This window comes from Castor canadensis, chromosome 17, assembly GCF_047511655.1.
Source record: "Castor canadensis chromosome 17, mCasCan1.hap1v2, whole genome shotgun sequence".
NCBI lineage: Eukaryota > Metazoa > Chordata > Mammalia > Rodentia > Castoridae > Castor > Castor canadensis.
The window spans coordinates 9,786,417-9,808,423 of NC_133402.1; the positions used below are offsets into that span (position 1 = coordinate 9,786,417).

Sequence of the window (22,007 nt, forward strand, 5' to 3'; positions counted from 1 at the left end):
TGTGTCATGTTTGGAGGGAACCTGGATTTGGACTTGGGTCCATTAGTTTTCTGAGTGACACGCTCTGCTTGTGTGTGCTGGCAGTGCCCTCTCCTCAGCGGATCCCCTGCAGGTGGGGTAGTGAGTGCCAGCTACCTGCACACCCTGGACTGCTCATCCTTCCCAACACCTGGCTCATTCCTTGAGGGTCTCAGGTCTGTGGCCTGAGGGTATAGCTGGCTCCACCTCACACAGTGTTCTCAGCTTCAGGTGTTGTAGGTGGTTTGGGGTCCTGTGAGCAGTGGTTCACTTCATCTAATTAGTGCAGCCTGGGATTTTTAGCTAAACCCAAATAAAACACACTCTTAGGGTTTGCAGGATTGGGGAGACTTGATGCTCTCTACAGAGTGTCGTCCATCTGCCTGACTTCCTTGGACCTGGAGAAGTGAGTGACCCAGGTGGCCATTCCTCATTCTTCCTCCTGTCTGGCCTCTTGGGATGAGGCCACAGGCACAGTCTGAAAGCAGGGGACCCTCCTCCATGGCTTTTTAGGTCTTTGGGGCAGAATCAGCAAGAAGGAGTCATTCTTTTGGGTTGTGTTCGGGAGGTGCAAAACCCCAAACTGAGGCCAGGGTTTGATAATTTCCGCAAGGGGGAGTTTCTAGAGTCCCCAATAGGCAAAGCTTTTCCTTCTTCACTCCCAGAGGGGAAGGAAGCAGGAAGCCTTTATGAGAGAGGAGCGCTGTTACTTTCCAGTGGGGCCCTGTTTGCACTGAGGGGAGCAGGCGACTATTTGCCTGTGTCTCCCTTGAAGAATTCCATTTAGGGTGATTCTGCTTTAGGACAGAGCACATGAAAAAGAAGGAGGAAGGGGTTTGGCTTGTTTGACCACCAAGTTGGAGCTCTTTAGGTTTTGTCACCTGTCAGGAAAGTATGGACCTACTGTGTGTGAGAGGCTGTCACTCCTTCACATCAAGTATTTTGCCTCATTGAGTCACCAAGAATAACCCCTGATGTAGGAGGTGTGGTCCCCACTGCAGCAGATGAGTACCTAGATTCTGAGAGGACAAGCATGGCATAGCTGGGGTTCAGGCTCCACGGGGATGCGAAACCTTAGAGAGCCTGAGGCGGAGGGGCTGTGTCATCATCAGAGCACACCCTGTCGAGGTGGTCCATCAGTTGGGAATGGTGTCAGGTGCAAGTGGTTGGAAACCTGCTGACCAGTGCTTCAACAGGTGTCATTTCTCCTCTAACTGGAGGCCTGGACTAAGGGTTTGTGCTGCTCTGCAGCCTTGGTGCGCCCTCCGGGGTTCAGGCTCCTGCAGCCACACCTTTGCTTGTTGGCTTTCCTCCTAAGGCTGGTTGCCTCCTTTTTGCAAGTTGATTGTTGTGCTTAATCCTGTAGCCATTTTCAAGCAGAAAACAGGCGAGAAGGGGTAGAATCAGCTCTGTCTACTTTTACCAAGAAAGTAAAACTCCTTCACATGTCCGTCTTCCAGACTTCTTCTATGTCTCACTGACCAGAACTGGGCCCTGCCCCTCTAGCTGCAAGGAAAACAGGGACAGTGATCATTTCCCATGCAGCCTCTAAGGTGGCAGCAAAGGAGAATGGGTAGGGGAGTGGCTTTTGGCCCCGCACCTTGCAGTCTTTGTAGTTCAGCTTTGTTGATGTAGAGGCTCCCAGATTGAACAGCAGGCAGCAGGTGGCCAGATGTGTAGATTGGTTTCGGAGAGCTCAGGGAAACCTGGAGGGTAGACATCTTCGTGTGGCTGCAGAGCAGAGAAAGCTACGATATGATGATAATGAGTCTCACTGTGTGGCAATGAAATGCACGTGCCTTTTTTCTACTATTCATAACTTATTAATGTTTTTGGTGGGGCTAGGGTTTGAACTGAGGACTTTGTGGTTGCAAAGTGCGGGCTCTACTTCCTGAACCACACACCTCCAGTCCATAGTTTGCGCTGGGTATTTTTGGAGATGGGGTCTCATGAACTATTTGCACAGGCTGGCCTTGAATCACAGTCCTCCCAATTTTAGCATCCCAAGTAGCTAGTATTACAGGTGTGAGCTAGTGGTGCCCAGCAGATGACTTATTTTTTATTTATTTATTTTTTGGAAGCATATTGCATTATTTTATAAACTAAAATTTAAAATAAAATGTAACTGATACGTAAAAAGTTGTACACACTCATGGGTACTACCTGATCCGTGTATACACTGTGCAATGTTTAAATCGGGGTGAATGTGGCTGGCTCCCAAAGGGCTCATTGTCTTTTTGGAGCTGAGCCTCCCCAGCCTCTTCCTGCCCAAGGCTGCTGTTCTCCGGCTCTGCCAGCAGAGGGTGCACTCCAGTCAGCTGTGCTTTGAACTAGTGTCCAGAGCTGAGTGACTGCTGGAAACTGGGAGCCAGAGATTATTGTTGGGTGAGGCTGGGCAGGCGGAATAAATCTGTTCACTTAGGGTCACCTTGACCACTCTCCCTTCCGTATGTTTGGAGGATGGACTCAGAGCTCAGCCTGGGGTTTCACAGCTTCTGATGGTGTGGGGGGAAGGGGGGAGGGGTTGCCAGTCTGGATGGAGGGTGTCTCATCTTGAGCCATAGGCACATCCTTATGAGGAAGCAACTCAGCTTGTCAGCTGCAGAGGACCAGTAGTCCCTGGGCATCTCCGTGTCCTCGCTCAGTGGCTGCTGAAGCGGTGAACAGGTGCTGAGTTCACCTGTCCCTTCTGTTTGTCAAGGTCCCACTGTCAGGCAGTGCATTGGACTGCTGTGTGGGGAAGCTCAGAAGTAACGCCAGCAGTAGAGGGTGACAAAGTGAAAGTGGAAGACCCCACTGCCCTGGGAAGAAGTGTTGCTTCACCTGCAGAGGTCTGGAGGCTCCTGCAGGAGAGCTGAGAGCTGGTCTCTAAGGCTTGCCAGGGCTTGGATATTCTTGTCTCCCCCAGACTTGTAGGCTGGACCCCACTTCCCAGGGTGATGGTATTAAGAGGGTGATCAGGTCATGAGAGAGGTTTTACAAAAGAGGCCCCAGGAACTATGTGAGGACACAGATACGAGGTGACGTCTGTAAGGAAGCCAGCCCTCAACAGACAGATTTGCTGGCACGACTGTGAAAAGTGCATTTCTGTTTATAAGCCATCTGTCCAGTTCATGGTCCAGCCCAAATGGACTAAGAAGAAGGTGAGATGGGAGTAAAAGTGTGTTGAATTCACGAATGTTAAAAGCCACCAGTTGTTCAGCTTCTTGCATTCTTGCTCCTCCATGACTGGCCCCAGTAGCTGTTCACAGCTTAGCACAGTTTACCTGCATGGGATGGGGGTGGGGCAACTGGACACAGAACTTCTGTCTCCCTCCTGTGGATGAAGGCAGCCCTTCAATGCTACATGGACGCTGGGGACTGCCTCTGCCTGAAGCCATCATAGCAACTGTCTGAGGTCCTTGGTGGCATTTGGCAGCAGTGACAGGAACAGTGTGGTGGCCTCTGGGTTCACAGAACCAATCGTTTGCATTGTTTCTTGGCAGCTGTGCTCTGGGTGTGTTGAGTATCTCTCCTTTGGGTGTCCTGCTAGCCTTGACTCTGTGTTTGGGCGTACCCGCTGCTTCTCTCCCCTGCCGTCCAGGCATATGCCTGAGAAGCACATTGACTGGATGCAATTGCCACCTTCTTTCATTTCCCAGAATGCCTTGTTCTCATTTTCCCATAGATTCGCCACCATCACTTTGGAGGCAGGCAGTAGGTGTCACCTACCCGCATTTCAGAGCAGAGAAGGCAGGTGGCAGAGAAGTGACGTGACACAGTTGAGTCCGGCCTGTCTGGACTGTGTGGAGCTCGGGTCCATTGAAGGGTGCTGAGATAATTGCCCAGGGTGTACAGGTGTGAGAAAGTCTTGCGTGGGATCTGCCTGTGCCCTCTTGGTGGCTATGTGTTTTAATTAGTTGCAGGTTATGTGTGAGTATGTTTGAGAATTGGCCATACATGTGATTCCACAGCCCGAGGGTGGAAGGAAGCTGTGCTGCTCTGTGTCCTAATTACTTATGAGCATTTCATGAGCCATCTGCTAATCCCACCATGCCACCACATACAAACAAGGCCTGTGACAACAGATGCCAGTATTGCAGTCCTCGTGGCCACTCGTACTGTGGCTTCAGATGTGTCAGGGGCATGTGTCTTCTGGTCACAGTTGGCTGGTTGACAGGAGAGGATGAAGGGAGATGGGAGCCAACACTGCCACATTTGCTTACAGAAGCCACGGCCAGGGCTCATCTGCTTCTCCTGGAGTCCCGCGTCTCAGAGCTGGGTGGTGCTGGGCGTTGGCTGCTCCAACCCCCTTACCTAAGGCTGAGCCCAAGTGAATGCAGACACCTACAGCACCTTGACATTGAGGGTCTGTGTTCTGACTTCCTGTCTGTCACATGTCATGACCTCTTAACATCTTTGCTTCTTCGAGAGCACACAAGGGAGGGGTGAGGATAGGTAAGACACCTAAAAAACTAGCTAGCATTTGTTGCCCTTAATGCAGAGAAACTAAAGCAGATACCTTAAAGCAACTGAGGCCAATAGGAAAAGGGGACCAGGAACTAGAGAAAAGGTTAGATCAAAAAGAATTAACCTAGAAGGTAACACCCACGCACAGGAAATCAATGTGAGTCAATGCCCTGTATAGCTATCCTTATCTCAACCAGCAAAACCCCTTGTTCCTTCCTATTATTGCTTATACTCTCTCTACAACAAAATTAGAGATAAGGGCAAAATAGTTTCTGCTGGGTATTGAGGGGGGGAGCGGGAGGGGGTGGAGTGGGTGGTAAGGGAGGGGGTGGGGGCAGGGGGGAGAAATGAACCAAGCCTTGTATGCACATATGAATAATAAAAGAAAAATGAAAAAAAAAAAAGAAAGTAAAACATCTTTGCTTCTTGTTCTTTGTATCTTCCACCTTACAGGCCATGTTGACTCCAGTGCCAACTCTGTAGCTTCCATATCATGGGGTATGAGTGACTCATTGGATTGCAGGTGACAAAGTCTAGCTGAAGTAAAGCAGGGAGCATTGGTGCTGTCCTGGGGTACAGTTGCAGCTAGGCCATGGTCTCCTTAGGTTTTGTGGTCTGCAGGTCTCCCAGGGGCTTTGCTGGGACGGGAGTGAGGCTGCATATACGTGAATGCTCTGTCCTTGTGCTCTCCATCCCTCCCCTGTCCCTTCCCCATCCCTTCTCTTTTTGTCACAGGCACACTGCCACCCCTGGCTCCATGTCCCCTTTAAGGTTCTAAGCCTGATGTGGGTGCTTCACTTGCCAGGATCATGTCTGAGAGCAAGCTGAGGTCATTAATAGCATTTCTGTGAATGGTGGTGACTGTTAGTCAGTTTTCCATTGCTGTGACAAAGTACCTGAGATAAACGATGTAAAAGGAGGAAATGTTTATTTTGGTTGTGGGGAGAGAGAGGGAGAGGGAGAAGGAAGGATGGGAGAGAGACACAGACACACCAAGAAAGAGACATACAAGACACCAAGAAAGAGATACACAGAGAGACAGAATGGGAGGGAGGTGGTGGAGAGAGACTACCTACAATGACCTAACTTCCTCCCTCTAGGCCTCACCTCCTAAAGGTTCCACTACCTCCTAACAACACCACCATTAGGGATCAAACCTTTGACACAGGGGCTTTTGGGAAATTAAGGTTCACCATAACAGAGTATTTGTGTCAGTTACCCTGACATATCAGCACCACAAATTGCTGGCAGAGAGAGTGTGGCGATGGCTTAGCACCAAGGGCAGTATGGTGGTGATGAACAGCAAGGTAAAAAACACACGCTTTAGGTTCAGCAGGCATCCTCACTTCCTAGCTGTGTGACCTCAAGCAGGTTAATTAACTTCTCTGAGCCTCAGTGTGCTCATCTGGAAAGTAGAGCTATTATTAGCTTGTGTCTGTGGGGTTTTCTGGGAGGGTTGGATGGCTGAGCACACTGTGGAGAGGACTTCATCTATAGTAGGAGCGTTTGAATTTTTGTTGTTGTTGTTTTTTACAGCTGCTGAGACTGCTAAGTTGCTCTGCCTTTCAAAATTGGGGCTCTTGACTGTGTCCCCAGTTTTGACTGCGCATGGACTCTGCTGAGGAGCTTTGTGCAGAAACCCTGGTCCCCTGGTCCTGCCCCTGGGGATGGGCCTGTGGGGCAGGCTGAGCATTTCTGGGGAATTTTTTGACAGTTCCCTTGGGAGTTCTGCTATGCAGCCTCCCCAGCTGGAGGGTCATCACCCTGTAGGTAGTCTATGCTTGGTCCTTGAGGCTGAGGCTACCTCTGGCCCTCACATGGTACCCCTTGCCCTAAGGCTGTCAAGCCCAGACCCCCAGAATGGGATCTGAGGGGAGGGGCTTTCTTTTCTCAGGAGCAGTGCCAGGAAAGTTGGCACCTCCAGCAGAGACCTTCCTCCACTCCCACCCATAATCACTGCATCAGCAAAGCTCCCGCATTCAGAAGAGATGCGCTAGGCAGGCTGTGGGAAGTGCAGACCTCCTGTCCCTTGGTGAAATGGTCTCTGACTGCCAGGGAAGTGAAGAGCCCTGGAGAGACTGTTCTCTGTGGAGAATCTCCTTTCAAATTACTTTTACAAGTCTGTGAAACTAGAATTGCAGAGAACTTCAGTGTGGGCCTCAAAACTAGTGGGAGGGTAATGCACTGCCAAGGTTGTTTTCCTCCTAGTTGCGAGCTCATCCTCCAGCAGGGACTGGATTCTCTTCCACAGCTCCTGAAAGGAGGCCATAGATAGACTTGGCTTCAGAAGCAGGCAGTAAAACCTCAGGCAGCGGTGGGACCAGGTAGGGTAAGACTTGCTCTTCCCTCAGAAATTCACATTAGCTTTTTCTGGCCTGGCGCAGGCCTCCTGCATCTTTGTCTAACCTGGTTTTGGCTGTGTGCTGGTATGTGCGTGTGGTGTGGGGGTACTAAGAGAATTGCACTGTAACAACAGGAGGACAGCACAAATGACTTCCTTTGTGGGAGGTACCATCTCCGTAGGTGCTTATTGGTTGAGCTGTGGTGCAGTGGAGAACAGGTAGTTTCTGCTTCCCATAGCTTGCCATTTATCGGGTAGCGTCTGATTAATACCTGCACTCCCTTGCCCAGGGCTTCTCTGGTGTCGGCTATATGGTTCTCACTGAGACCTTCCTTTGTAAGGCTGTCCTGCACACACCAGCTGCTCTGTGCACTGCAGGAGAGGGATGGGCTTGATGGATTGGACAGCTGCTGACTTCTTTCCTCTCCACCCCATAACTAGATCTGTGATGACTTACTGTTAAGCATGGTGAAATAGGAGAGTTGACAGTGCTGCTCACTGGGGATATAGATGCCCACTGTACAAATTTCTGAACTCTTATGTGAGTGAGAGGCACTGACTTTAAAAACTACATCTCCTCACTGTGGGCAATAGTTGGCAGGTCCTCAAACAGTGAAATCAAATTGCATGTGACCCAGAAATTCCACTACTGGTCTATCAAAAAGAATTGAAAATAGAGACTCAAACAAGTCTGTGTGCACAAATGTTTATAGTAGCACCAGTCACAGTAGGCTAAATGTCCATCAGCAGATGAACAGATGAACATACGGTGGTCTTTCTGTAGAATGGAATATTAGTAAGCCATAAAGAATGACGCACCAGTGCATGCCTCAAGGTGGATGAACCTTGAGAACATTGTTAACATTAAGTGAAAGAAGCCAGACACACAAGACCACGTCACACGATTGCATTTGTGTGCAATCTCTGGAATAGGTGATCTATAGGGACCGAATGTGAGGTAGTGGCCATCAGGAGGGAGGGGGACAGGGAAGGAGTTGTGTTCTGTCTGCAGTGATGAGCATGTTTGGAACCAGACATGATGGTTGCACAGTGCCACAGATACACTAAATGCTGATGAATTTCCACTTTAAAACGCTAACTTTATTTTTTGTGAATTTTACCTCAATACGTTTTAACAAACCCAATTATCCCTTCTCTCTTTGATTGGCCAAGTAGGTCCTCCACTCAGCTGTTCTAGATTGATTGAAGCAATCTTTAAAACTTTGTGTTTAGCTTGCCATGCGGGTACACGTGGGAGGCTGAGGCAGGAGGATTGTGTTTGAGGCCAGCATTGGCTATGTAATGAGCCCTGTCTCAAAAAAAAAAAAAAACCAACAAAAACCAAAAACACCCCTAATCCAAGCTATTCCGGAGGCAGAGATGAAGAGGATCATGGTTAGAGGCCAGCTGGGCAAAAAGTTAACGAGATCCCCATCTCAATCAGTAAGCTGTGTGCAGTGATGTGTGCCTGTCATTCCAGTTATGCAGAAGGCAGAGGTGGGAGGATCTTGATCTGAGGATGGCCCTGGGCAAAAAATGTGAAAAATAACTAAAGCAAAGAAGAACTGGGGGGCATGGCTCAAGTGGCTTAGTGCCTGCATAGCAAGTCAAAGTTCTGACTTCAAACCCTAGTACCACCACAAAAACAAAAACTTTAGTTTGGTGGATACCTCTGAGAAGACAAGCTGCTTATGTCTATTTTTAAGCTTTAGATAATAAACAGAGACAATTCCTTGTTATATGGGAGGGCATGAAATACTAAAAGTGATGTGTCTCCCACCCCAGCCTCAGCTACTGGTTAGCCATTTCTAGTTTACCTAAGCGCTGTCTTTCCTAGCTAGCCCTTTTTTATTTATTTATTTATTTATTTATTATTCATATGTGCATACAATGCTTGGGTCATTTCTCCCCCCCTGCCCCCACCCCCTCCCTTACCACCCATCCCACCCCCTCCCTCTCCCCCGACTCCCTCAATACCTGGCAGAATCTATTTTGCCCTTATCTCTAATTTTGTTGAAGAGAGAGTATAAGCAATAATAGGAAGGAACAAGGGTTTTTGCTGGTTGAGATAAGGATAGCTATACAGGGAGTTGACTCACATTAATTTCCTGTGTGTGTGTGTTACCTTCTAGGTTAATTCTTCTTGATCTAATCTTTTCTCTAGTTCCTGGTCCCCTTCTCCTATTGGCCTCAGTTGCTTTTTAAGGTATCTGCTTTAGTTTCTCTGCGTTGAGGGCAACAAATGCTATCTAGTTTTTTAGGTGTCTTACCCATCCTCATCTCTCTTGTGGGCTCTCGCTTTTATCTTGTGATCAAAGTCCAATCCCCTTATTGTGTTTGCCCTTGATCTAATGTCCTTGCCCTTGATCTAATGTCCACATATGAGGGAGAACATACGATTTTTGGTCTTTTGGGCCAGGCTAACCTCACTCAGAATAATGTTCTTCAATTCCATCCATTTACCAGGAAATGATAACATTTCGTTCTTCTTCATGGCTGCATAAAATTCCATTGTGTATAGATACCACATTTTCTTGATCCATTCGTCAGTAATGGGGCATGTTGGCTGTTTCCATAACTTGGCTGTTGTGAATAGTGCTGCAATAAACATGGGTGTGCAGGTGCCTCTGGAGTAACCTGTGTCACAGTCTTTTGGGTATATCCCCAAGAGTGGTATTGCTGGATCAAATGGTAGATCAATGTTTAGATTTTTAAATAGCTTCCAAATTTTTTTCCAGAGTGGTTGTACTAGTTTACCTTCCCACCAACAGTGTAAGCTAGCCCTTTCTGATTGTGGCAGGGCAGGGTGTCCTCACTGTGGAATCCCTGGGGTTGCTGGCTTGGATGACAGTCACTGTCTGTTGCTGTCTCCATAGAGCCCAGTGCAGGCACCCATGCAGCTCCCTCTGTGTCTTGGACCACCTCTGTCACAGGGCAGAGAGCCTTCCCACGTAGGAAGGGCCATGTGTATGTGTGCTGCTTACTTTGGGATGCTGAGCTGATGTGAGGACCTCAGGCTTCAGGGTAGGAGGTTTCAGCGTGGGGGCCACAGTGTGATCAGTCGGTTCTTGTGGATCAAGAACATTAATTCACAGCATTTCAAACTAGTTTTGTGAGAAACATGGGTCCTGACTTCTTGGAAGACATCAGAATTGGGGGCAGCTTAGGCCTCATCCCTACCTGGGACAGTGGCCCTGGGGCAGGGGCTGCTGCCCTAGCCAGAACTCTGCCCATATCCCCTGAGAGCCTCACGCCTTCTGTGTGTCCAGTCCACCTTTGCTTTTGAGGTAACTGCCTTAAGGATCTATATGGTAAGTCACTGTAAACAAATACTGTGTGTGTGTGTGTGTGTGTGTGTGTGTGTGTGTGTGTGTGTGTGTGTGAGAGAGAGAGAGAGAGAGAGAGAGAGAGAGAGAGAGCTAGTATGAACCAGAGAATGAAAAAATTACAGTTAGACAAGTCAATAAAGATCTAGAATGTTATCAAGAAATGGGAAGGTGACTTTCTTGTGTCCTGTGTGACTTTTTTTACATTTTTCTTTCTTATCACGGGGAAACAGCAGTGTTCAGGCTAGGAGGGGCTGGAATTTCATCACACTCCTGGTTTTCCAGCGGAGGACAGAGACTGTCACTTTGGCTGCTGGGATGTGCCTCAAGGGCATGCTCCAGCCTAGGGATGACTGGGCTGCAGGATACTGAATGTCACGGGGTAGGCTTACCAGGGAGTCTTCCCTTGCCCTGCCACTTCTGGCAGTGTGACCTGGGTGAAGTCACTGTCCTTCTGGCCTCTTTGTTTCCTCATTCATCCCAGAGGTGTGGGTGTGGCAGTTCTCACCTTAGAGCTGAATGAGGTCAAGTCTATAAAGTGCCTTTCGCATTGCAGGGCACACAGACAGTGGACTGTGCATGTGGGAACCACAGGCCATCTGAGCACTGGCAAGGGACCTGGGCACTGTTTTCTTTACCAGAAACACAAATTGAAAAGTAGAATCCCTGGGCGGTAGGGGAAGAAGGAGGCAGGTGGGAGAAACAGAACAAAAGCTAGAATGGATTGATTTTAAAAGTTGTATTTTGAAGCTCAGTTTATCCTTTCTGTAGGAGATAAAAGGAAAGGGTAGGCAGACAAAGATGTAAAAAAGCAGATGTTAAGTTTGAAAAACCATGATGTAGGTTAAGTATATACCGGTCGAAGAATATTTCTTATTTCTGTACATGTGCCCCTGTGAGTTCTTTTTAAATACGTGTGCCCCAGGGGAGTGTTTGGAAAGGCTTTTTGAGGGCTCTGGGAAAGACGCTATATAAAGCTAGGGAATCATTACCCAGACCTAAGTATATGTGAGTGTTTGCATGTGTACATCCACCCATATAGCTGTGCCATATCTAGTCATCGTAGTCACCATTCCCCTTCTTAGTTTTGAAGAGGGGGTGTAATAGTTAGTCTCAGGAGGATTTCCTTCCTGGAGGGCCTGTAGTAGCTGAAGATGGGGTGCCTCCCGACACTCCCTCCACGTCACAGTTTCAGCAGTTTATACTTGAGTGGGCCAGTCGCTGTGGGCTTTGTGTCTGCATTGATGTTTGGGTCACTGGGGGTTGGAGAGGTGGTCCCTGCTCTACTGATACTTTTGAGACTGAGACTTCATGTGGTCACTGAGGGAGGAGGGGCCTGGTTTTGTAGGTGCACCCAGCTTTGAGCTGTGGTAATGTGGGAATTTGTCACCCTCTCTCTGCCTCCCCTACCCTGTGCATTGCACAGGGAGATGAGTAATGGAAAAAGCTCGATTTGGGCCTGAGTCCTGTCAGTGGGGCAGGAAATTACAGCTCTGAAGCTGGTGGTTAGTGGTCTTTAGTGAGGCCTTGAACTTATTATTAAAGGTAATTGGCATTTCTGCCCAGCCTATTCCCTGTTTGGTTCCTAGAGCGGAGCTGAGGGGAAGGCTTGAACAGTGGGTGACAGTCCATCGTTTACTCGGTTATTAATTAACTGATTTGGTCCTTGACTCATTTGCTATGTCTTGAGTGGGCACTGTGGCTGAGTGCTATGCCCAGTCTTGTGACCCCCATTTTCCAGTGATTCTGGCTGGGGGCCAGACCTGCAGATGAACAACTGTAACCAGCAGACATACTTTCAAGAAGTACATGCACAGGCAGTGGGAGTTCATGGGAAGATTGATGCAGTTAAGTGTACTGGGGTTGTTTGGCCCTGAGGACAACGAATACAAGGGCATTCGGACCTGCAGGAGCCTTGGAACTGAGGGGCCGTTCTTGTGTGATGCTTGGTTCAGTGACCACAGGGTCTTTGCCAGGCAGCCTGTTCTCCCTTGCTCCTGCTGCCCTTGGCAAGCTGTCTTGACTCCCTTGTGCAGCAGGGGACTATCGGCCCTCAGTGAGGTCAAGGAACTGATCAGATTCTCTGCTAAGCTTGGTTTCCTCTGCAGCTTTGCCCCAGTGTGCGATGGCAGGGTTTGTGGCCCTTGTGTGGCATCTGGACACCAGCTGCTTTCAGACTCCACATTTTATTTGGGCTTTTGCTTTGGGCCAGCATTTGCCTGTGTCCCTGTGTGGATCCCTGTAGCTAGTGAGAAAAGGGCCGCAGCAAACTGCAGGCCTTCTTTAAGGGGGTGTTCCTTACAATGGCCTTTTGGGAATGGACCTTGGCAGTGGACCACTTAGAACCAAGTGTTCTTGGTCAGGTTTGTCTACTCACACCTTCCTTTGCCTTTTTAGTCAAAGACAGTGCCCACCCAAAATTTTGGGAAGACTGTGCTTGGCTCAGTTTGAGTCAGTTACCACCGTTGTTTCTCTCACTGGCTGTGGAGGGTTGTGAGGGGTCAGGAGGCCTATGGGGACTGAGTTTGTGAGCTGGGGCAGGAGTAGAACAGGGCAGGTCTGTGATTCACAATGAGCAAAGGTGTTCCAGGAAAGGTTGCCCTGAAGGGTGGCTTGGAGTTGGAGAGGGGCCATTCTTCCAGGAACATGTGCCAAGTCACAGGGATGAGAGAGGAGGCAGGTTCAACATGGCTGGAGACAGAAAGGGAGGAGGGAGGACAGAGGAGATGGGCAGAGACCTGAGTCACGGGAGGATGTTGTTCATGTGTTCTGGAGCCCCAGGTGTCTGTTGGGTGAAAGAGTTGCTTGAGCCATGGGTATAGATGCACTTGTCCCAGAGGACCAGTGAGGGTGGAGGAAAATCCAGGGCAGGAGCAGAAGAGGGATGAGAGGAAAAGGCAGGGAGGCTTGAGAGTTAGGAGGGAGGGATCCAGGGTGTCTAAGGTACCAGCTGCTCGCTTGCTGTGTCCTTTCTGTCAAAGCTCCTTTATAGTCGCTTGTGGATTGGCACAGTCAGCGGTCATATAACTCACCACAGAAGGCTCCCCCAGCCCTGCCTTGGAGAGATGGGGAGTGGGAAGAAGAGCATGTGGATATCTTGAGACAGTTTGACAAGTGTTTTCTGTAAGGGCCAGGTGGTAAATATTTCAGTCTGTGCAGGCCCTGTGGTCTCTGTCATGGCAACACATGGTGCCATTGTAGTGTGAAAGCAGACACAGACCATAGGAGACTGGGCAAGCGAGCTAGATTCCTGAGAATTCTTACTGACCTTTGTCCTGTCCTAGGAGGTCAGGACACATTGGCCACATTTCTCCTGCTGAGGGAGCTGAGAGGTAACGTAGTTTTTTTGCCAGGTCCCTTTGCCTGGGATCAGGGTTGGAATGCAGATCTGAGTAGGAAAGCTGCATGCTTACTCTGCTGCTAGTCTGCTGCCCCAGGGGCTTACTGCTTCCACAGCCACTGGACCGGCTCTGGTTAGATTGGCCTCTGGGTGCAGACAATGAAATAAATCTATAGCCAAACCCATTTCCTCAGTGAGCTCAGTCTGTGGTTTTGTGTTAAGGATTGCATCAATGTTGGTTCATATATTTGTATAGTTTTGACTGCTTCATTTCACATTTAAATATCATTCTGCCTGAAATTTATTTCAGTGCATTGCAGAAGTCTTGTTTTTTGCTTCTGAAGTGGTTCCTTGCCCTGGTAACGCTTGTGGATGAGCACATCCTTTCCACGGTGATTTGCAGTGCTGCTTTTTATCCTGGATCGATTTCTGATGGTTGAAGTTAACATTCTCCTGTGTATCTTTCTGAATTTGCAGTCTTGTCCTCTGCAGCCAAGCGAGGAACCAATTCTGAGATGGAGGGCCATTTGCCTTTCAGCCTAAGGAGGGACCGCAGGGCTTGGGCAGACTCTGCAGATGTTTGGCTCAGAAATGCTGTTCTGTGTTTTGCTGGAAACGTGTGCTGTGCCAGGTGATAAAGAGGAGGGAAATCATAATGATAGAGACTAAACAAATAGCGGGCTGCGTGGTTCTGTGGAAAGGAGAGAAAATTACACGTTAGGGAGTGCCTCTTCCTGTGCGTGTCACTTACGCTTAGGGGACTATATTTACATGATATATGGAAATCTCTCCCATATTACTTACTGTCTCTGTTGTCCAAGGAAAGGTATAAGATGACCAGTGTGGCAGCAAAAGTGAGTTCATGTTAAAGCTGAGGCCTGTCACCAGAGCCCTTGGGGACACCACTTCTGTGTCTGTCCTTTTCCACCATCAGCTCTAGTATTCTGCCATGGAAGCCTGCAGAAGGTAGGAGGGCCACTGACGGCCCTTCTTTCTGTGATGGGTTTTGGAAAGTGCTTTGCTTACACTTATGTTACCTGTCATTTTCATGTTGATGCAAGTACAAGGGCACTCTCCAAGAGACCAGAAACACACAGAGTATGGGACAGGATGGTGGCACGGATCACACCAGCATCACCATCCTGTTTCCCACGGGTAGCTGCAGTGAGTCTTGGGCCCTGTAGGGTGAGCTGCAAGCCAAGATCTGTGGCCACGTGAGGCTGTTCCTACTGAATGAGCATTCAGATATTCTTGGGTCATTTTGGGAAGCAGTTTTCCTCCAAGACTTTTTCCGTGTTGTATAAGATTTCAGCTGCTGAGTATGAGCGGCAGTATTTGGGACTCCCTCCTCTAGGATGGAAAAAGCCCAGACTCCACACTTGCTCAGTCTCTTCCCAGTGACACACCACTGCCTGTGCTGGTTTCCACATTGCCCGTGGTGATCTTACTTGACGCTGAAGAAAATTCTGTTCTCTAGTCTGCTATTCTAAGTCATAGAGCACTTAAAGAATTCCCTTTTATTTCCCAAGGTTGAGTTTTGCAGAAGCTCAGTGAATTCAGTAATGCCTGAAAAAGTGTCCAGTAAAAACAAATGCCCTGTGCTGTGAGCAGTCACTGCCTTGTTTCCACCTTTCTGTCCCCTGCTGTTTGAATGGAAAGTTACTAATTACAGTGATCAATAATCTCTGTTAATTGCTACTATGTGATAGGCATTGTTCTAAGCACTTCATTTGCATATTACCTTATTAAATTTGTATAGCACTTAAGAGCTAGGCTCTGTTAAGATCCCATTTTATTAGAGATAAGGGCAAAATAGTTTCTGCCTGGTAGCAAGGGGGTGGGGGGAGAGAGGAAGGAGGCGGGGTAGGCAAGGGAGGGGGCAGAGGGAAGGGAGAAGAAATGACCCAAACATTGTATGCACATATGAATAAAAGAAAAATAAAAGATCCCATTTTATAGCCAAGGGAATTGGTGCTCAGAGAGGATCAGTAACTTGCTCAAGGTCACTCAGGTTTGGAACCGGGATCAGAACCCAAGACCTGACTCTTGAGAGTACAGTCTAGAAATCCAGAAGCCCAGGCTGCCACCCTGCATTCTCTACAGTTGAGTGCATAGGCTGGGAACTTTCGTTTAACCTTTCGTCCATTCTGCAGGGAACGTCATGTTACCACATCTTGTCGTTTGCAAAGGCAGAAAACTGTTGGTTATTATCTGGTAAGTGGCTGAGTTGGGGTTTGAACTCAGATCTGCCTAGCCCCAGAGCTTGTCCATGGCAACTTTTCAGGGATACCACTCCTTTCATTGGAATGGAAGTTGCTGGAAATCCTATCTGATGCTCTTCTTGCCCCTTACATCACTAAGATGCATACATAGAGTGCTGTGTACATTGAAGGGGCTGTGTATACGTACATGGGGAGATGGATGAGAAAGTGTTGCTTTGTTCTGGCCAGGACAATTTCTGCAATCTTGGGCTATAGAAGGGGTTTGTAGGCTTCTGGGATCCTCCAGGACTGTTGTGATTTTCATTTTCTGTTCTGTGCTGACCACCCTTATCAGGTGATTGTGAGACTGCAAGTGAGGTTTGTGGGACGAAGCATTGCTACACATAGGGAGAGTGCTGTTTTGCCATCGGTTTTAGAAGTGTACAGGTTAGGTAGGACTGGCCTCTCAGGCCACTTGTTTCCACAGAATTCAAGTCCATATACCTGACTAAGCACTCAGTGAGAAGGAACTCTGGGAACAGCCAGATGCCTGACATGCTGTGTGCTTTGAAGGGATTTACGCATATAGGGGGAGACAGAGGTGGCTGTTCTATGCCTTGTAGTGTACTGCAGGGCTAGAGGAATCGGGGGCTTCTGTGAACTGGTTCATTTTTATCTGGGAGTCTGGATAGATGAGTTGGGTTTATCATATTAGCAGTGGGGGATGACACAAGGAAAGATGGATTCTAGTCAGGAAATTCATGAAGTAGCATCGGTTGGATTTATATCTTTGGGGAAAGGCTCTGTTTGTGGGTGGGGCCAAAATGATGCAGTCAGGATCACCCTGGAAGGTCCCGCAGGACGTCACGGGTCCAGACATCACCCTTTACATAGTTGAGCTGGCAGAGTGGCTCAGGAAGTAGAGTACCTGCCTAGCAAGTGTGAGGCCCTGAGTTCAAACCCCAGGACCACAAACAAACAAAAAACCTTTACATAGTTGAGGTCAGGGAAGGAGATTGGATGGTGTTCAGGGACTGTGTAGAACGACAAGCACAGATGTCTCAGGATGGTTCATGACGATGAGCTGTTCCTCCAGGAGACACACAGCAGGGCTGAGGGCCTGAGGTGTGATGGGCATGGCACTCCTGACCTGCACAGTCCAGGGCACCTTTTTCTGAGCGCACTGGCCTTAGGTGCCTGTGCCGTGGGGTGCTATCTGTCATGCTTTCATCCTCCTGTGGGCCAGTGCATGCAGCTGATTAGTGTAAAGCAGATATTCATGGGCACATCACCACGGAGCAGGGACAGGTGGCTGACAGGGAGGCCTGGTACATAGAGCCCAGTTCCCTTGAGGAAGATGTTTTGCCTCTTCCAACCCCACGTGGTGGTGGTGAGTGTCCTCTCCCTTTGCACCCATGTGAGGTTCAGGCCAGCCAAGACCTGCAGTGAGGATGAAGTCCTGAAAGAGCATTCAGAATTCAAACAGGCCTGGGGGTAAGGGGCAGCTCTGGATCTGTGTCCACAGTGCCTGGCTGCTGCCCGCACTGGGTTCCAGAAGATGACAGAGATAGAAGATGGCATCTCTGGATGTCATCCAGAGATGACAGAATATCTCCAGAGAGGTATTATCCTGCCTGTCTTTAATAATGTATCAAGTCTGCTTTTTTTCATGGCCATAGTGTTCTGGAAATACATTCTTGATTTTTTTTCCCTCTCAGGTTTATCAGTGTTTTCAGTTAAAATCCTGACTCTCAGTAGCTTTATGATGAGTTCTTTTGCATTGCTAATGTTTCCTGTTGCAGCCTATAAGAGGCCCTGCCTTGACCTAGCAACACCCCATCTCATCTCTCCTCTGATCCTTGTGGTCCCCAGGGAGGCAGGCCCCAGGTCTCCTGGTGCCTGAGAGAAGCTCACGGGTGAGACACGGCTCCAGTGTCATCATGTTGATGACCCTCGTTACTAGCTGAGGTCAGAGTGAAAAGTCCCAACTTAATTGCAGGCCCGTGGGATGTGCACTATTGGTCTCCTCCGAGAATCCTCCTCCCTGAGGCCAACTGGGAGCCTGGCTCTTTCCTTGGTAAGGCACTTGAACTGAATAGGTGCTCAGTAGATTTTGAATGAATGAATGAATGTATGGGCTCTGGACCATCATAACCCCGGGTAGAACCTGGCCCAGGAGGGCAGTACACTGTCTTGTTCTAATGTCTGCCCTTCTCCTAGGGGCCTCCTTTCTGTTTCTTGAGGTGGCTTCACTCTGCCACAGGCTTATCAGCCTGCTTTTTCTTTTTAGCCTTGCCCCCTCCTTCTGATCTTTTGTAAGACCTTATCTGGAAATGTACTTTCTACCTATTTTTTTGTATTATGAAAAACTTTAATATTAAGAAAAGTCGAAAGGATTATATGTGGCTTTGCTTCCTAACACAGTTCTGGGAACTGCACCTCATCATCTGGAGCCACATGGATCAGTGGGCTTCAAAGTGCTTGGTTCTGGACATAGCACACACTCTTGGCCATAGCCTTGTGCTGCTGGATGTGTGATTTTTGGCTCTGTGCTTCCTGAAGAGGGAAATAAAGTTCACAGGGTCTATCGAAGGAAAGGAAGCAAACAACACTGGTTCTCCAGGAGAAAGTGAGAAATTCCTGATGTTGAGATCTGAGTGGTCTGGCAGTGTCTTTAATAAGTGCACAGTGACAACAGCTATGTTTGATGTGGATGGAAAATTTGAATACATATTTAATTTAAAGGTGTGGTTTTTTACTCATGAATGCTTTCCTGTGTTGAAGATTTCAGAAGTGTAGCTTCTATGAGTAATTATGGAATCCATATTGAAGACACCCTCCTACAGTGTCCCCTGTATCCTAATTATAGAAGGCAGTATGGGAAATCCAGATATTCTATTAAACTCAAGTACCCATTTCTATGTGTTCATGGAGCCACACGTCACTTCATCTGCTGTCTATGTTGATAAACAGCTGTGGTGGGGAATAAAGCATTGTTCAGAACAGATGTTTGGGAGCAGAGACTTGCAAGGACACTTAGAAATGCAAGCTGAGTTATGATCACCAAAGAGACACCCCCATGTTTATTCTAATCCCACCCTGACTCTGTGTTGTGTGGCTGATGAAAGTGATTGGCTGGGCCCATTGGATCTCTTAGGATGAACAGGAATTATTTTTTCCAGGGAACTGGGAACTTACCTAGATGAGCCATTCTTAAGGGCATATGATCCAGAGAGGCAAGCGGACTGTGTAACAGGCAAGACCTACCATTTGACTTTGACTTTGCTTTCTTCCCTCAGGTGAACTGCGCCAAGCCATCGTGGCCATGATGAATAGGAAGGATGAGCTGGAAGAAGAAAACAGGTACGATCTTCAGGACGGAGGGACAGTCTCTTCTCTGCCATTTTACCTCTGGGACAGAGAGAGCATATAAAGTATGGGGGAAATTTTACTTCATTAGCAAAATGGTGACTGGTTATCTTTTTGTGTCTGGGATGTGCTGCTTTAGTAGTTTGTTGTGGCTTGCACCTAAATGAAGAATAAGGAACTAAAAAGAACGGCATCACCTTCAACAGACTTAGAATTTGCGAGAGCAGTCTTTAATTCTTTTTTCAAACAGCCTTTATGGAGATAAGATTAACATATTGTAGAGTGCACCATTTGAGGTGCACCACTCAATGGTCTTAGCATATTCACAGGCGTGAACTACCGTCATCACCTCAATCCTTTTTAGAACATTTTTATCACCTTGAGAAGAAACTCCACACCCTCTAGCTCTCTGCCTTGCCCCACCAGCAGTTCTTTGAGTTGAGGGTGTGCCAAGCCCTTGTCCTTGCCTTCAAGTTTGCCCAAATCAGACAAACTTAGCACAGATGATAAGTGGATTCTTTACTTGGCCAAAAGCCCAATTGTAGACACTGAGAAGATGGAGGATTTTACCAGTCTTTTCTTCCCTGTTGAAAGTAATGCTAGCCACCACCTGGTATTGGCTATGTTGCTGCCATGTGACTGTCTGCCATTGAGCTTCTCTGCATGGTGCCTTTCTTGACTGGTGTGGTCAGTAGAGGGCTAGCCTGTGATGCTCCGCTAAGTGTCTGTGAGCTTAATGAGGCAACCTGACCAGGGAGGCAGTGGTGCACATTTGCTTGGGTACACATGTGTATGAGTTCCTGTCACTCTCTTATTCCTTTACTCAGAGCTGAAATTAAGGTCCACGGTGACATCCAATCACAGTTCTCTTTTAGACCTTATTTTAGGTCCCACTTGACAAGCTTCTTCCTCTTCCTTTATGGCAGCATATAAAAGCAAATAAGCATAATTTCCAAAACAAAAGAGGATGTTTTTAAAAGGAATCTTTAGACAGCACCATTTTCCAAGTAAAATAAACTTTGAACAAAGGGCTGTAGCCACCGCAGGGTTCTTTTTCTTGTTCCAGCTGGAGCCATTGTCTTGGAAGAAGCCATATACGATTGGTCTTATCTTGTGAAGAACAGTCACTGTTGGTTTCTCCTCTTTTCCAGAGAAGGAAAAAGAAACATAGCATGTTTGTCTCAGGGGCCCAAAGCCCCAGGAGAGCAATCTTCTCAAAGCTCCCAAGGAGCACAGGTCTTGGAGAGTTGGGTGAATCACAGGGGTGGAAGTTGGGCCAAACACTTGTTCACATTCTGATGTTGCAGGGCAAGTATGTTGACTTAGTATGTTGCTGCACAGTCAGTCACTGTTTTCTAGAAAGAGCCATTCAAGGGCAGTGAAGTAAGGTCAGTCAAACCATGTCGGACCCATTTCTAGAAGAGCTTCTGTTCTCTTCCCATTTTGAATACTGGGAATGATGGATATGCAAATAAGTATGCTTTGAAATATGTTGAAAGTTGGCTGTGCTGATCTAACCACATAGCTATGGACAATGCCATGTAAGCTGGTTTATCCTGGAGATGGCCGTGAAACATGGGCTCAGCATATGTTTTGTGCGAAGCAGTGGAAGTAAGGCTTGACATGTATTTTCATGCTGCAGATTATTCTTTTGGTCTCTTCTGACATCCTTTCCTTTGCTAAATCTCTTGCTTGATGTGGCTGTGACAGAATGTTTCAGTTTAACCTTTGAATGGGACATCTTTAAAGGTGTTTGCCTGGGATTTGCTCACTCCTTGTTGCCCCTTGATCTAAGCTGTCAGATGGCGGCCTGCTCACAGGTGAGCAAGGACATGGAACCTGGCTGCAGATGACAACCCCCGGCTTGTCTTAATTATCACTCATAGGCTCTTGGCAGTGTTTGCTGTCAAGTCAGTTTATTTGAGATGGACTTAAGTTGTGGTCTGGACAGAGCCTTGTGCATTGTGACTGGGTTGGGACTTGACTGTGTTCTGGACTGGACAGACTCTGGCTGATAGCATCTCAACAGTTGGGACCTTTCTTCCCAGGTCACTGCGGAATCTGCTTGACGGTGAGATGGAGCACTCAGCTGCACTGCGGCAAGAAGTTGACACCTTGAAAAGGAAGGTGGCTGAGCAGGAGGAGCGGCATGCCACGAAGGTTCAGGCATTGGCCAGGTAGGGGCAAGCAAGGGATGGAGAGGTGAGCACATGAAGGCTTTGTTCAAACCCAAACACACCAGTCACCTACATTTTAAAATTATTATTATTATTTTTGGCATTTCTGAGGTTTGAACACAGGCCTTCAAGCTTGCTAGGCAGGTGCTTTACCACTTGAGCCATGCCCCCAGTCCCGACACTTTTTAATTAAAAGCATCAAAGATAGTGATAAAATGAAATAACATTTATATATTTAATTTAACTTATTTCATTGAGTAATGATATATATATATATAAATAATATATTTATATATAAATGATATATAAGTGATATATATAAATGATATATAAATGAAAGTTAAATGATGCATGTCCTGTCTTGTCCCAGCTCTCCAGTTTGCTCCCTGGATCCAATCAGTGTTCCCAATTCCAGAGATACTCCATGTACACACAAACAGATAGGTGTGAATATACTTTTTCCTTTCCCTCCCTGCCACACCATTCCCTTTATCTCTGACAGAGGGTTTTGTGCTGGGGTATATGGGCCTGACACCTTCTTCTTCTTTTTTTTTTTTTGACAGTAGTGGGGTTTGAACTCAGGGTCCTGTGCTTGCTAGGTAGGTGCTCTACCACTTCAGTCATACTCCAGCTTTTTTGTTTTGTTTAATTCTGAGAGAGGGTCTTGCTTTTTGTGCTTGGGCTGACTTGGACCACGATACTGCTATTTACTCTCACAGGTGGGATGACAGGTGTGCCACCTTGCACAGCTGTTGGTTGAGGTGAGGTCTTATGAACTTTTTGCCC

At 47.7% G+C, this 22,007-nt stretch overlaps 1 protein-coding gene across 7 annotated transcripts in view; it reads left to right on the forward strand.

The window, feature by feature from the left end:
- Positions 1 to 22,007, forward strand: part of Snx29 (sorting nexin 29) — a 459,033-nt gene that overhangs the window by 89,461 nt on the left and 347,565 nt on the right. For all 7 annotated transcript variants that reach the window (XR_012443245.1, XR_012443246.1, XR_012443247.1 and 4 more), the window contains 2 exons: positions 18,975 to 19,038; positions 21,093 to 21,221. Coding sequence is in view for 3 of the 7 variants with exons in the window: in XM_074060013.1 (XP_073916114.1) it covers positions 18,975 to 19,038; positions 21,093 to 21,221 (193 nt within the window). In the remaining 4 variants the exon portion in view is untranslated. The remainder of the gene's footprint in view (positions 1 to 18,974; positions 19,039 to 21,092; positions 21,222 to 22,007) is intronic.